Genomic DNA, 12,715 nt, shown 5'->3' with positions numbered 1-12,715 from the left:
AACGTTGACTGTACCTCTTCCTATAGATGCTGCCTGGCCTGCTGTGTTCTACCAGCATTTTGTGTGTTTGAATTTGCAGCATCTGTAGATTTTCTCGTGTTTGCATTTTTTTTGAACATTGCTCCATACGCTTCTGGGAGTGCTCACTGAGTAAATGTTGACACAGCGCCAAATACCAGGAGATACTAGGACATATGACCCGCTCTGGGACCCCATTGGATACCCCCTCGGAAATCCTTTCGTCGGCGTGTGCTTCGAAAATCTTACTCCATTGTATTCCCTTCAAAACCTTCCTGTTTTAGCAATCTGCTCACGCACTTTTGCAAATCTTACTTCCACTTTAATTGCTGACTCCTATCTCTCTCTCTCTCTTCTAATTATTCCGATAAAAGCCTTGTGTCAGCTTTGGCTAATCCTTCATCTATGGGGTAACCTTACTGTGGGCAGAGTTAACGTGCAGCGTGGGCCGGCGCATTCCTCTGCTCAGCCTGTCAGGTTGCCGATGGGAAGCCGATAGGCCGAGCTGAGCTCCTCCTTTCTCAGTGCCGGTGCATGGCGGTTGGCTTCAGGCACAGCCGACCGAAACCCCTCTTCCCTGTCAGTATCTCCAGAGGAGGAACGGACCTGCCATGGCGTGCTACCACAGACCCGATGCCTGCACCCTGCAGGCCCTGAAGGACATGGCCAACACGCTGAGGATTCACTCCATCACCTCCACCACCGAGGCTGGGTCGGGGTAGGTATCTGCCCGTCGGGTCAACTCACGCAGTGTACGAGCGACGTTTTCCCGCCGCCGCGGACACCCTGCAAAAAAAATAATAAACTGCCGAACTGAACACCAAGTGGAAGCGTCTGTAAAACGCGGCCACCAGGAACTGAAGGAAAAGGGGATCCTTCTCACAAAGTGCCGGTTGTCTGAAGTAATTCTTCATGTTGGAGGAGGCCTCTGCTCGGCCTGAGCCCGCCTGTCAGGAGATGGCGGCAACCCCAGACCTTATTTCTTTAATATTCCTTACCATTTTTCCTGGGTTTTCTTTCGCACTCCCATTTCTCGGTCCCAAAGTCCAAGGTCGGTGTGGATCAGCAAACCTACTCGGATGGCCCCAATGAATCCGCACCGCTAGTTTATTTTAACTACCGCTGGGGGTTTGCTGAAAAGCTGTGGTAATTTAGGCAAGCCTTCGCGGAACTCGGAATAGTGAAGTAATTTCGATATCCTGATTTTTAAACAAAATATTCCAGTATATTACATAGCCAATAACTTGACTAATTTTTTCGTTGGATTTAAATTGAGTAGAAAAAATGATAACAAAGGACAAATATCATCTTGTGTTTAATTCCTGGCTAGTTCGCCAGTTTTTAATTCAACCTCTTCCGAGTGTTATTCAGTTGTCTTCAATGAAACTCACGGGAAACCGGTATTTCCAGTTATCAAGATGATGAGCATGAATTCTTGAAAGGGTTTTCATTTGAAGGAATGCTTTTATAATTATTTGAGAAATTGAGCTTCCTTTAGCCATACAGTATTGACCACCTTGTGGCTAAGTGAATAAGTAATCCCTGGGCTATGCAGATAACGTTGGGCTGAATCTTTTTGGCTGATTACCTTTGGCAGTACAGCTTGGCTGCTAAGGCTTACGATTTTTCCTGAGGAATGTCTGAAATGCACACTCCTCATTTTTAAGATTAGTTATTTGGGATAGTCAGCTCACGTTGTTTGGGAGTCTTTCAAATGGGTTGTTTAGTATGTTTGTAAATAATACAGAAATTGGTAGTTGTGGATCATGAGGAAGGTATTGACAGATACAGTAGGATATAGATCAGATAGAAATTTGGGCAATGAAATGTTTAACTGGTGCTTAATCTGCCAAGTGAAGTGGCTCATTTGGGAGGTCAAGTGTAAGAGGGAAGTTTGTAGTAAATGGCATGACTCTTCAAAGCAGTGATGTGCAAAGGGATCTTGGGGTGCAAGTCCATGGGTTCCTTGAGTAACAACAAGTGCATAGGGTGGTAATGAAGGTATGAGGCATTCTCCCTCCATCAATGGGGACATTGGATATAAAGGATGGGCAGTCACCATACACGAGGAAGGAAGAGGAGGCTTTGGAGAGTGTACAGGAGAGGTTCACCAGAATGTTGCTTGGAATTGAGTATATTTTATAATGAAAGGGCCTGACAAGCTTGGATTATTTTGTCTGGACCATTAAAACTGAGGGGAGATGAGATGAAGGTGTATAAAAATTGAAAGGTATAGATAGGCCAGAGGTCAAAATACTATAGAACATTGGTTTAAGATGAGTGGGGAAGTTTAGGAGATTTGCAGGCTGTTGTTTTTAATATAAAAAGTGATACATGCTTGTAATGATCTGCTTGGGAGATGGCAAAAATAGATACCATAAGACTTAGCAGAATTAGGCGTTGGACCATTGAGTCTACTTTGCCATTCCATCGTGGCTAATTTATGTTTTCTCTTAGCCCCCTTCTCCCCATAACCTTTGATGCCCTTACTAATTAAATACCTATCAAAGTCCGCTCAAAAAGTACCCAATGACTTGGCTTCCACAGCCATCAGTGGCAATGAATTCCACAGATTCACCAGCCTTTGCCTCAAGATACCACAGATTCACTTCCCTCTGGCTGACGCAATAACAACATTTATGAAACATTTAGACACAAACAGGCAGGAAATGGAGGTAAACAGACCATGTGCATGCAGGTGAGATTAAATTAGACTCATCAATCATGGTAGCTGAGGTCCTGTTCCTTCATTATAAGGTTATAGGTCCTAATTGAAAACAGGAAAGGTCTTGCTTGTGGTGTTCCTTTAGTAATTACCTGTGATCTCTTGCTGCCATAGATTAGACATGAATAAAAAGTAAAAGTTTCCTTCCAGGGGAAAAACAGAAGTGGTTAAAAAGAAAAATATATCCAGCATCTGCTGAATCTTCTGTGTTTAGTTATTCCAGAAAAACACACATTATCAAAAATGTTCCATTATTGTTTTTCCCTCTTCTGTTATCTTATTTTTATCTGCTCTAGGCAAGTCACCTGCAATCACCACCATCTTTTGATCGTCATCTTCATGGGAGTCCATTCTCTCAAATATTCTCCTAGTTCCTTCCACCTTTCCCCTTTCTCTATAACTTAACTCAGTTCTGGTTAGCTATGAACTTGAACTATTGCCTCTGTTTTTCTCTCCTAGTGCCTGACCTGCTGAATATTTCTAGCATTTCTGTATTAATGACAGTAAATTTTATTGTTCATAAAATAGGAAATGTATTAACCACACTTAGTGCTGTATCTTTTTCATATGTAGAATCAATATCAACCAGAACATCTCTATAAAGCAGTAAGGAGATTTCAAAGGAAATGTTTAGTTTTCTGTTTCAATGTCTAATATAGTGTTTTACTTTGTTCTTATTACCTGTTATTGTTACAGGTTTAGGTCATTTTAGCAAGACACAGAATTTTGATGGAAACTGGTTAAGTATAGCATGAAAGGCTTGCTCAGGACTGGAGCATGTGAAGCATTAATATTTAACATATGATGTGTCTTAAGTAATCCAGTTCCATTTTGGATTTCATCTGGTGGAACTGATGCTCTGTACAAAATGAACTGTGCTCTAACCTGCATGGAAGATATTTACTAAAAGCAACAGTGGTATGCAGTGCAATTCCAATTTATTATTAATCTGTTGAAATGATATTTCCTGTGTTTCCAAATAATTTTGTTTATTTAACAAATTAATTTTGTTTTCATTAGTTGAAGGTATGGTTAGCTAGCATTTCCTCTTAAGATAACAACAAATAAAAATGACAATAAATATTAAGGTTTTGATGGCCAAATATTTTAAATAATTTGCATCTAATATGGAGATTGAAGTAATAAACCAATCAATGAATGATTGATCCTGTACCATATGTTCAGATATTTGCTTTGTCTATTGACAATTTTTCATATTTAATTAAGACATTTTTATTGTTAAGCAATTTTCATTTTTCAGAAAGAGCTTTTAATTTTATTGATGAAGAATGCTATATATTATAGTAGCTTGTTCTTTGGTGTAGTAACTTTTAAAATAAAGAATTTAATGGGGTGTGAAAGATATGATCATTTATTATACTTTGAAACAATGGTCTGCTATTTGGAAAAGGGTGTGCTTTCCATTTCAAAATAAGATAAATAAACAGAATGATGTACTCATTTTTAATCTATATATTCCAAGACTACTGTTGCCAAAATTATCAATAATTGTGTACATCAGTCTTGAATTTTAATTTGTTTTCAAATGCAGTTCTGAAACTGCAGTAATCACAATTTAATTCTTTTTAAATGAAGTATTTTGCAGAATACCAAATTGCAATTACTCACATCTAAAGTAATTGCCTACTCTAAAAGGAAGTGAGACCGTAAGATGTAGGAGCAGAATTAGGCAATTTAGCCCATCAAGCCCGCTTTGCCATTTCATCATGGCTGATCTATTTTCCTAATCTGCCCCAATCTCCTGCCTTCTCCCTGTATCCCTTCATACCCTGACTAATCAACCTGTGCCTTAAGTATATCCAATGACTTGGCTTCCACAGTTGCCTGTAGCAACGAATTCCATAGATTCACCATTCTCATCCATCTATCAGTGATCTCTTCAATTGTCACTGAATATGGAAGACTCAGTTTTGCTTTTAATTTTATTTATGTATTTAGAGATGCAGCACAGTAATAAGCCCTTCCCTCCCAATGAGTCCATGCCACCCAATTGCACCCTTGTGACCAATTAACCTACTAACACATACATCATTGGAATGTGGGTGGCAGCGGGAATGCTGCAGAGTTGAAGATGATTACCGTCAGACTCTGACTGTGTTCGAGTTAGCTTGCTGTTTATTTGATTTACAGACACCCTACATCATGCTGCAGTGCAGCCGAAATCATGTCTGTCCTGTTTTTCCACACCATGAAATTCAAAGTACAAGATCCGAGGAATCCCAACAATGATCGCTTTATACTCTCAAAGGTAATGGTGATCCTGTAAGAAGGAAAAGTCATTCATGAAGTCTTGTAATCTTTGCCTTGAATTGTTAGCAGATAATCACACAAACTATCAAGCCTTGAGTAGAATACAATAAGTTATGAACATTCTAATATTGAAAAATAAAACGCAATACAATTTTAATGAAGACTTCTATGTAATCATTTCACAAAATGTAGTTTAAGTCGTTACGAGTGTATCTTGGTTGCTGACTTTCTGATTTTTTTCGGAACTAATCAATTACGAAACATTTCACTTAGGAATGTGCTACAAAGTTATTTGAAGTCAGATAGGAGCTAAGAAGGTCTGACTTGCTTATTCAGCCAGTCGGTCAAAATCTTGCCTGAACAGATGAAAATAATCAGCATTGTTCATTGATAAAGCCATAATTTTTAACAAGATTGAAAGATGAAATTGAATTCGGAAACCATTAAATTTGTACTTCATATAACCATATAACAATTACAGCACGGAAACAAGCCATCTTGGCCCTTCTAGTCAGTGCTGAACTCTTACTCTCACCTAGTCCCTTCATAACCATTTATTTTATCAATTTGGATTTTTTCAATTGTCAAGGAAATGTTGCATGTTAAAAATCTATGGTGTTAAATGTAAATTCCTGTTAATTGTAAATTCAGCTATTCATATGTAGGATGGAAGGGAGCTATTTGGCCCATCAACTCAGTTTTGACCCCGAGTCTTTTCTGTTCCATCACTTGTGTCCCTATAACCGATTCTCTTGCCTGCCCATCACCCTGATTTTCCTACTGTCCACCTATACTAGGGTTAATTGGCAGTAATCATTTAAGCCAACAACCTTCAGAAAGTGGAAAGGAAGCTTGGGTAAATGGGCATGCTTGCACAAGTAGCACCATAGGTCAGGATCAAATCTGGATCACTGGAGCTGTGAAGCAATAATATGACCTGCTATGCACTGTGCCTACTCTGTATCTCTGTCTGCATTTTGTTGGTGTGGTCCTGCTCTCTTTTTGCCTTTTATGTTTTAAAAAAGTTTATACACCTCTTGTAAAAGAAACTAAGGCAAATAAATGCAATAATGTGCCTTGTTCTCCCGTGGTATTTCATTGCTCTTGCTTAATAAAATGTGTTGAGTGGTTACTGGATGAGTGATGAGGCTGTCAGATTGCACACTGCCAGTAATGAAACTGATCTCCAGGCAGCAGACAATCACAAACCAAATGGTCAGTCTCAGATGATCTTTCACTTTTCAGCAATAAGGCACATCTCATTGATCAAAATCAAAATGTTATTCTGAACTATCTAGCACACCTTTTGCTACCAGAATCAAACAGTACAAAAATAGGCCCTCTAACTTGACATGTCTAAGTTGTTTTTGACCCATCTACACGAATACCATTTGCCCACATGAGGACTATCTTTCTGTATCTTAACTGTCTGTCTAAATGCTTCTATCACCTGTTCTGGCGGTAAATTCTAGAGATCAACTACTATCTGCGTGTATATATGTTTAAACAAACTTGGCCTCTTGTTTTTGATAGTCCTACTTTGGGAAATCTATTTTGATTACATACACTGTATCCTGTTTATGCCAGTTTGCCTTATTCACTCCCAACAGAAACCAGTCCGACCTATCCAGTCTCTCCCAATAATTAAAGTCCTGCAATCTAGACAACGCGTTGGTGAATACCTGCACACTCTGGAACAATCATAACGTTCCTGTTTTGTAGCAACCAAAACTGCACAATAATCCAAGTGTAATCTTACCAGTATTTTGTGAAGTTGCAACATAATGTGAGAACTCTTATATTCTGTGCAATGATTTATGAAAGCAAGCATGGTATTTCTTCATTGGCCCATTGACCTCTTTTGCTGCTCTCAGGAAACTATGGACTTGGATTCCAAGGTGTTTCTTTTATCAATATTCCTTAATGCCCTGCAAAATGCAATATAATTATGTCCTATCCCTATTTGGTTTCCAAAACGCAACAACTCACACTTGGTGGGATTAAGACCCATCTGTGAATACTCTGCTCAACTTTCCAACTGTTCTATATCCTGTTGTAGCCTTAGCTGATCTAACTCAATATCCATACTCTCACCAATTTTTGTCATTTGCAAAGTTGCTAATAATATCCAACTTCACTTTCATATTCACATTCAGGTTGTTAGTCTATGTCTCAAAAAACAAAGCCCCAGCACCAGTTCCTGTGGTACACCATTAATTATAGGCTTTCAATTAAAAAAAAATCTTTATACCACTGCCCTCTGCCTCCTACCACTGAGCTAACTTCATGGATCCCATGTACTTTAAAACTTCTGGAGCAGCTTACCATCTGGATCCACATCAAATACCTTACTAAAGTCCATATGAACAATGTCTACTAGCCTGTCTTCATGAACTTCATTTGTTACCTTCTAAGAATGTTTAAATAAAATTATTGATTCAGGATTTTCCCCTTGCAAAGCTATGCTGACTATCCCTAATCAGCCCTGCCTTTCCAAGTGTACATAAATCCTGTCCCTTAGAATTTTCTCCAGTAATTTCCCCACCACTAATGTAAGACTCAGCAGTTTGGCTCCCACATAACAGATTCAAGTGGAGCTTGCCTGGCCTTCACATTTAGAGCTGAGTCTGCTATAGACTGCCAATGGAACAGGCCAAATTTTCATGCTTATATATTTTCTTATAATAAGTATTATTGCCCCAATGACTTTAATGTAACTTTGTTTATCTTTGATACAGTTTTTATAAAAATACAAAATTAAGCTTTAAAAACATATTTTGAAACTCTTGTTTCAGGGCCATGCAGCTCCAATACTGTATGCTGTCTGGGCAGAACTTGGCTACCTGAAACTGGATCAGTTAGCAACACTGAGGAAAATGGGTTCCATTCTTGAAGGGCACCCTGTTCCAGTGAGTATTAAGGAAATGTCATCTTCATGTACTTTTGGAACACTTGCTAGTGCACTTTATTTTGTGGAATGGAAAGGGATAATACTTTTTAATTTCACTGGAGTCTGTAGCAGCTGTCATTATTAAGGCATGACATCATTTATTTTGACCGCTGTAAGAAATTAAAAGTCCAAAGCAAAGTGAAAGAAGCTGCTGCATATTTTTTTGGGGGATATAAAAATACTTGTCTCCATTTGTCTTCTTTCCAGCACTTTGTTATAGAACAGTACAGCACAGGAACAGGCCTTTCAGTGCAGAATGTTGTGCCGAACCAATTAAATTAGTAATCAAATCACCAACTAATCCTGACAGCATCCTGGTTCATTTTCTGTGGACCCTCTCCAAAGCTTCAACATCCTTCCTATAATGGGGCAACAAGCTGTATGCAATATTTCAGATGCAGCCTAATAAGTCTTGTAAAACTGCAACATAATTTCCTGAATTTTGCACTCAGTGCCTCTCATCCTGACAGCATCCTGGTATATTTAGGTAAGGGTGCCATATGCCCCCTTAATCACCCTATCAACCTGTATAGCTCAGGGAGCTATGAACTTGGACCCCAAGATCCCTCTGCTCATCAACACTGTTAAGATTCTTGTCCTTAACAGTATACTCTCTCTTTACCTTTGACTTGCCAAGATGTAACACTTCACATTTGGCTGGGTTAAACTCTGTCTGCCATTTCTCTGCCCATATCTGCAAATGATCTATGTCACGCTGTATTATTTGCTAGTTTTCTGCACTATCCAGAAAACTACCAATCTTTGTATCAAATGCAAACTTCCTAACCTGCCCATCTACATTTTAATCCAAGCTATTTATGTATATCACAAACAGCAGAGTTGTTAATACAGATCCCTGTGGAACACCAGGTAGAATAAGTCCCTTTGATCAGTATCCTCTGTCTTCTATGGGCAAGCCAGTTCTGAATCTGGATTGCCAATTCACCATGGATCTCATGCATCTTGATATTCTGGATGAGCCTCCCATTAGGGATCTTGCCAATGTTTCCTTGAAATTTTTTTTTACAGCTGTGTGGGCCAACCATTGCTCTGAGTGTGAAATGTTTACACTACCTGAATGCCACATGGAACTCCAAATGTTTCTTTTTGTAGAATACATACTGTTAATATTTAGAATGAAAATTGAAAAATCACATTTTTGATATTAATTGAAGAGTATAAATGAAATGCAGTACAACAGATAAAATCTTTCACATTTTGTAAGCTTTTTTTCAGCTACATGCAATTCCAGCTGCACAGCAAAACAACTGATGTGCATGAGAGCATTTCAATTACTGTGTGGATGCACAGCTTAGAGGGAATGCTCCTTACTAAAATCCATGTAGACCATATCCACTGCTGTACCTTCCATCAATCACCCTCGTAATCTCGTGGAAGAAAAACTCAGTCGAGTTAAGCACAATTGGCCCTGCACAAAGCCATGTGGCTCTCTCAAATTAGGCAATGGTTTTCCAAATGCTCATAAATTATATCCTTGAGAAAGTTCTACAGTAATTTCCTTACCACTGACATGAGACTCACTGATCTATATTTTCCAGGATTTTCCCTGGTTCCCTTCTTGAAGAATGGAACAACATTAGCTACTCGCCAGTCCTCCGGGACCTCACCTATGGCTAGAGAGGACACAAATATATTGGTCAAAGCCCCGCCAATCTCTTCACTTGCCTCTCTCAGGTATCAGGACTTGAGGACTTAACCACCTTAATGCTCTTGTAAGAGACCCAACACAAAATGCCTTAGTGTATTAATACTCTCGGCACCAATCTCATTATCCTCCATGTCCTCTTCCTTCATAAATACTGTTGTAAAATACTCATTAAGGACCTTGCCCACATCCTCTGCATCCAAGCAAATGTTTCTCCCCTTTATCCTTGAGTGGTCCTACCATTTCCCTAGATATCCTCTTGCTCCTGGTGTATATATAGAATGCCTTGAGATTCTCTTTAATTCTACTTGCCAAAGACTTTTCCTTGTCCAGCTGAGCTTTCCTAAATCCCTTCTGGATTTCTTTTCTGGCTTTTTTATACTTCAAGGTCTCTGTTTGATTCTAGCTTCCTAAGATTCAAGTAGAACACCTCCCTCGACATGTAGGGTTTTCTTACCTTGCCATCCTTGTCCTTTCTTCTGGCTGAAACATACCTGTTCTGTACACTGCATTTGGTCTTAAAGCACCCTCCATATGTCAGATGTTGGCAGCTATTGCAATTAACTTCCCTACTCCAATTTAATACTGTCCTGCAAGGTCCATATTATCCTTACCTATAGCTATCTTAAAACTCAAGGATTGTGTCCCATGTTTTATTGTCATACTTTGTCTCCTGTCATTTTTTCAGAAACAAGCTTTTGTTGACGTTGCTACTGGATCCTTAGGACAAGGTCTGGGAGCTGCTGCAGGAATGGCTTATACTGGGAAATATTTTGATAAAGCCAGGTGATCATTTTTATATCATTAAGCTTTCTTTAAAAAAACAAATCATTTTCTTTTTTTGTTTTATATACAAAAATTGTAGTTTTAGCCATGCATGCAGATTTTTCTCTTTTTATTGCAACCTGCTGTACACATTGATATTTCAAAATTTGCACTAAACATCATGACATTCAGTCCTTCACTTGTTCAGCCATTCAACAAGATTAGGCTGCCATCATTAGCTTTGATTTCTATCAGTGGAGTAACTAGAAAATTATTACTATTTGTCTAGAAAAATTCATTTGCCTCTTTTTTTTTTCTTGCAGAGTGTTCTATATTTCCACTGGTTCTTGTGTGAAGAAACTTCTCTGATTTTTATGGCTAAATAGTCCAGCTCCAATGTTAAATACATGGTGCCTTTAGTTTCCCCTTTTGAAAATTTCTTGGTATTAACCTGGTCAAAAATCTTCCTTATTAAATCCCTTGTTCACACCTGAACATCAATAGTACAGTGAAACCCCGTTATAACGCGATCATTTGGGTCCATAAAATGTCATCGCAAAAAAATCGGGGTCGTGCTAAATCAGGGTTGTTGTTACTGTAGAAATTAAAACACAAATTAATTTTTAGTAAAGCTTTTTAATACACAAAACAACAAATAAAAACATTCAAGAATATTAGCAATCATCATTTACAGTTTATTTCTTTAAAAAAGTGATTGAGTGTTCCTTGCTTGAACGTAGCATGTCGCTGGCTAGGAGCGAAATCTAAAATGCTTCTGAGTTGGAGGTTTTTTATGTGGTCCATCTCCTGGGTCGCTGGCTAGGAGCGAAATCTAGAATGCTTCTGAGTTGGAGGTTTTTTATGTGGTCCATCTCCTGGGTCTCCAGCTAACGGAGGCTAGCCTCGAGGTGTTCAATGGCTTCAGACACTTTTGGGGGTGGAGGTGGAGGCTCTTCATTATCATCTTGTGGCTCGAGAACTGGTACACTTGCCTCCGTCGGTGCTATGGTTACGTTACGGACGATCTCGGCGTCCATCAGGTGCTCATATGTTGGGCATTCATCGTCAGCAGAGTACCACTGGTGTAGCTCTTCTTTGTTCCATTCAGACAGCTTCTCTGCCTCACGCACATCTTCCTCTGTGAAGCCGTTCCAATCTTGTTTACACAAAACAACAATGTCACGCGATCTTTGTGTTGTTTGAACCCCTCACATCGGTGGGCGTCACCTTTGCTAGCCAGTGTACGGTCTGGGATTATCTTGTAGCAGAGTCCTGCTTCATCACAGTTGTACACTTGTTCTTCCACGTAGTCATCTTCTTCTAAGAGTTTTTAGTTCAGCTGGGTATTCGCTGGCGGCGGCACTGTCGGCTGAGGGAATTTCTTTTAACACTAACACTTGAGAAATCCCGTTACATCGTTTAAACCGGTCTAGCCAGCCATTGCTAGCTTTGAACTGTGAGGTTTCTCCGTTGATCTGCTTGTCAAACTTCTCAGCTTGAGCTTTGAGAATAGGACTGGAAATTGGAAGGCCTTCTGCGCGAGCTTGAACAAACCACTCGTACAGGGAGTCATTGAGGCTGACATCTTTGGTTGTCTTCAGGAGTTTGGCTTTTAGTCCTGCTTCTTCAACTTTACAAAGCGATGTGCGTGACTTTTCTTCGTGAGATTTCCAGCCACGAAGTGTTGATTCCGGTATCCCGAGGTCTCGTGCAACTTGAGTTTGACTTTTAGTCTTGATCGCGTCAAGTGCGTGAAGCTTATCTGTCGCAGAAAAAGATTTTCTTTTTCTGGCAGTTTGTTCCATTTTGAGCAAAAAAAAGGTCCAATGACTCGCATAAAATGCTGGTGGAACGCAGCAAGCCAGGCAGCATCTGGTCGAGACCATTCGTCAGGACTAACGGAAAAAAGAGATGGTAAGAGATTTGAAAGTGGGAGGGGGAGGGAGAGACTCGAAATGATAGGAGAAGACAGGAGGGGGGGGAGATGAAGCCAAGAGCTGGGAAGTTGATTGGCAAAAGGGATACAAGGCTGGAGAAGGGGGAGTATGGATTGACATGGACATGGAGTCCAATGACTCGTAGCGAATCCAAATTCGCGTTAAATCGGGGTGCGTAAAATCGGGGTTTCACTGTATGAGTAATATTCATGCAACCTGTGCACATCTTTAAACTCTGGTATCATCGTGTTTTTTTTTCTCTATACCTCTCGAGATTATACATCTTTTGAAGATCGATATCCAAAATAATATACAGCATTGCTGAAGGCCTTGAACCAATGCATTCTGCAAATGAACCATTTTCTTATTTCAACCCTTGGAAA

At 39.6% G+C, this 12,715-nt stretch overlaps 1 protein-coding gene across 1 annotated transcript in view; it reads left to right on the top strand.

Annotated features, from left to right (window-relative positions):
- The first annotated feature begins 443 nt into the window (after nt 1-443).
- The window catches only part of LOC140211034 (transketolase-like), a 45,080-nt gene continuing 32,808 nt past the window's right edge, over nt 444-12,715 (top strand). Inside the window, exons 1-4 of the mRNA XM_072280396.1 lie at nt 444-736; nt 4,895-5,012; nt 7,810-7,923; nt 10,319-10,416. Of these exons, the coding sequence (XP_072136497.1) occupies nt 630-736; nt 4,895-5,012; nt 7,810-7,923; nt 10,319-10,416 (437 nt within the window). The 5' untranslated portion in view covers nt 444-629. The remainder of the gene's footprint in view (nt 737-4,894; nt 5,013-7,809; nt 7,924-10,318; nt 10,417-12,715) is intronic.

The sequence above is a fragment of the Mobula birostris genome, chromosome 16, assembly GCF_030028105.1.
Source record: "Mobula birostris isolate sMobBir1 chromosome 16, sMobBir1.hap1, whole genome shotgun sequence".
Classification (NCBI taxonomy): Eukaryota; Metazoa; Chordata; class Chondrichthyes; order Myliobatiformes; family Myliobatidae; genus Mobula; species Mobula birostris.
Note: the sequence above shows the minus strand (reverse complement) of the source record. Positions and strands in the feature narration are given on the sequence as shown.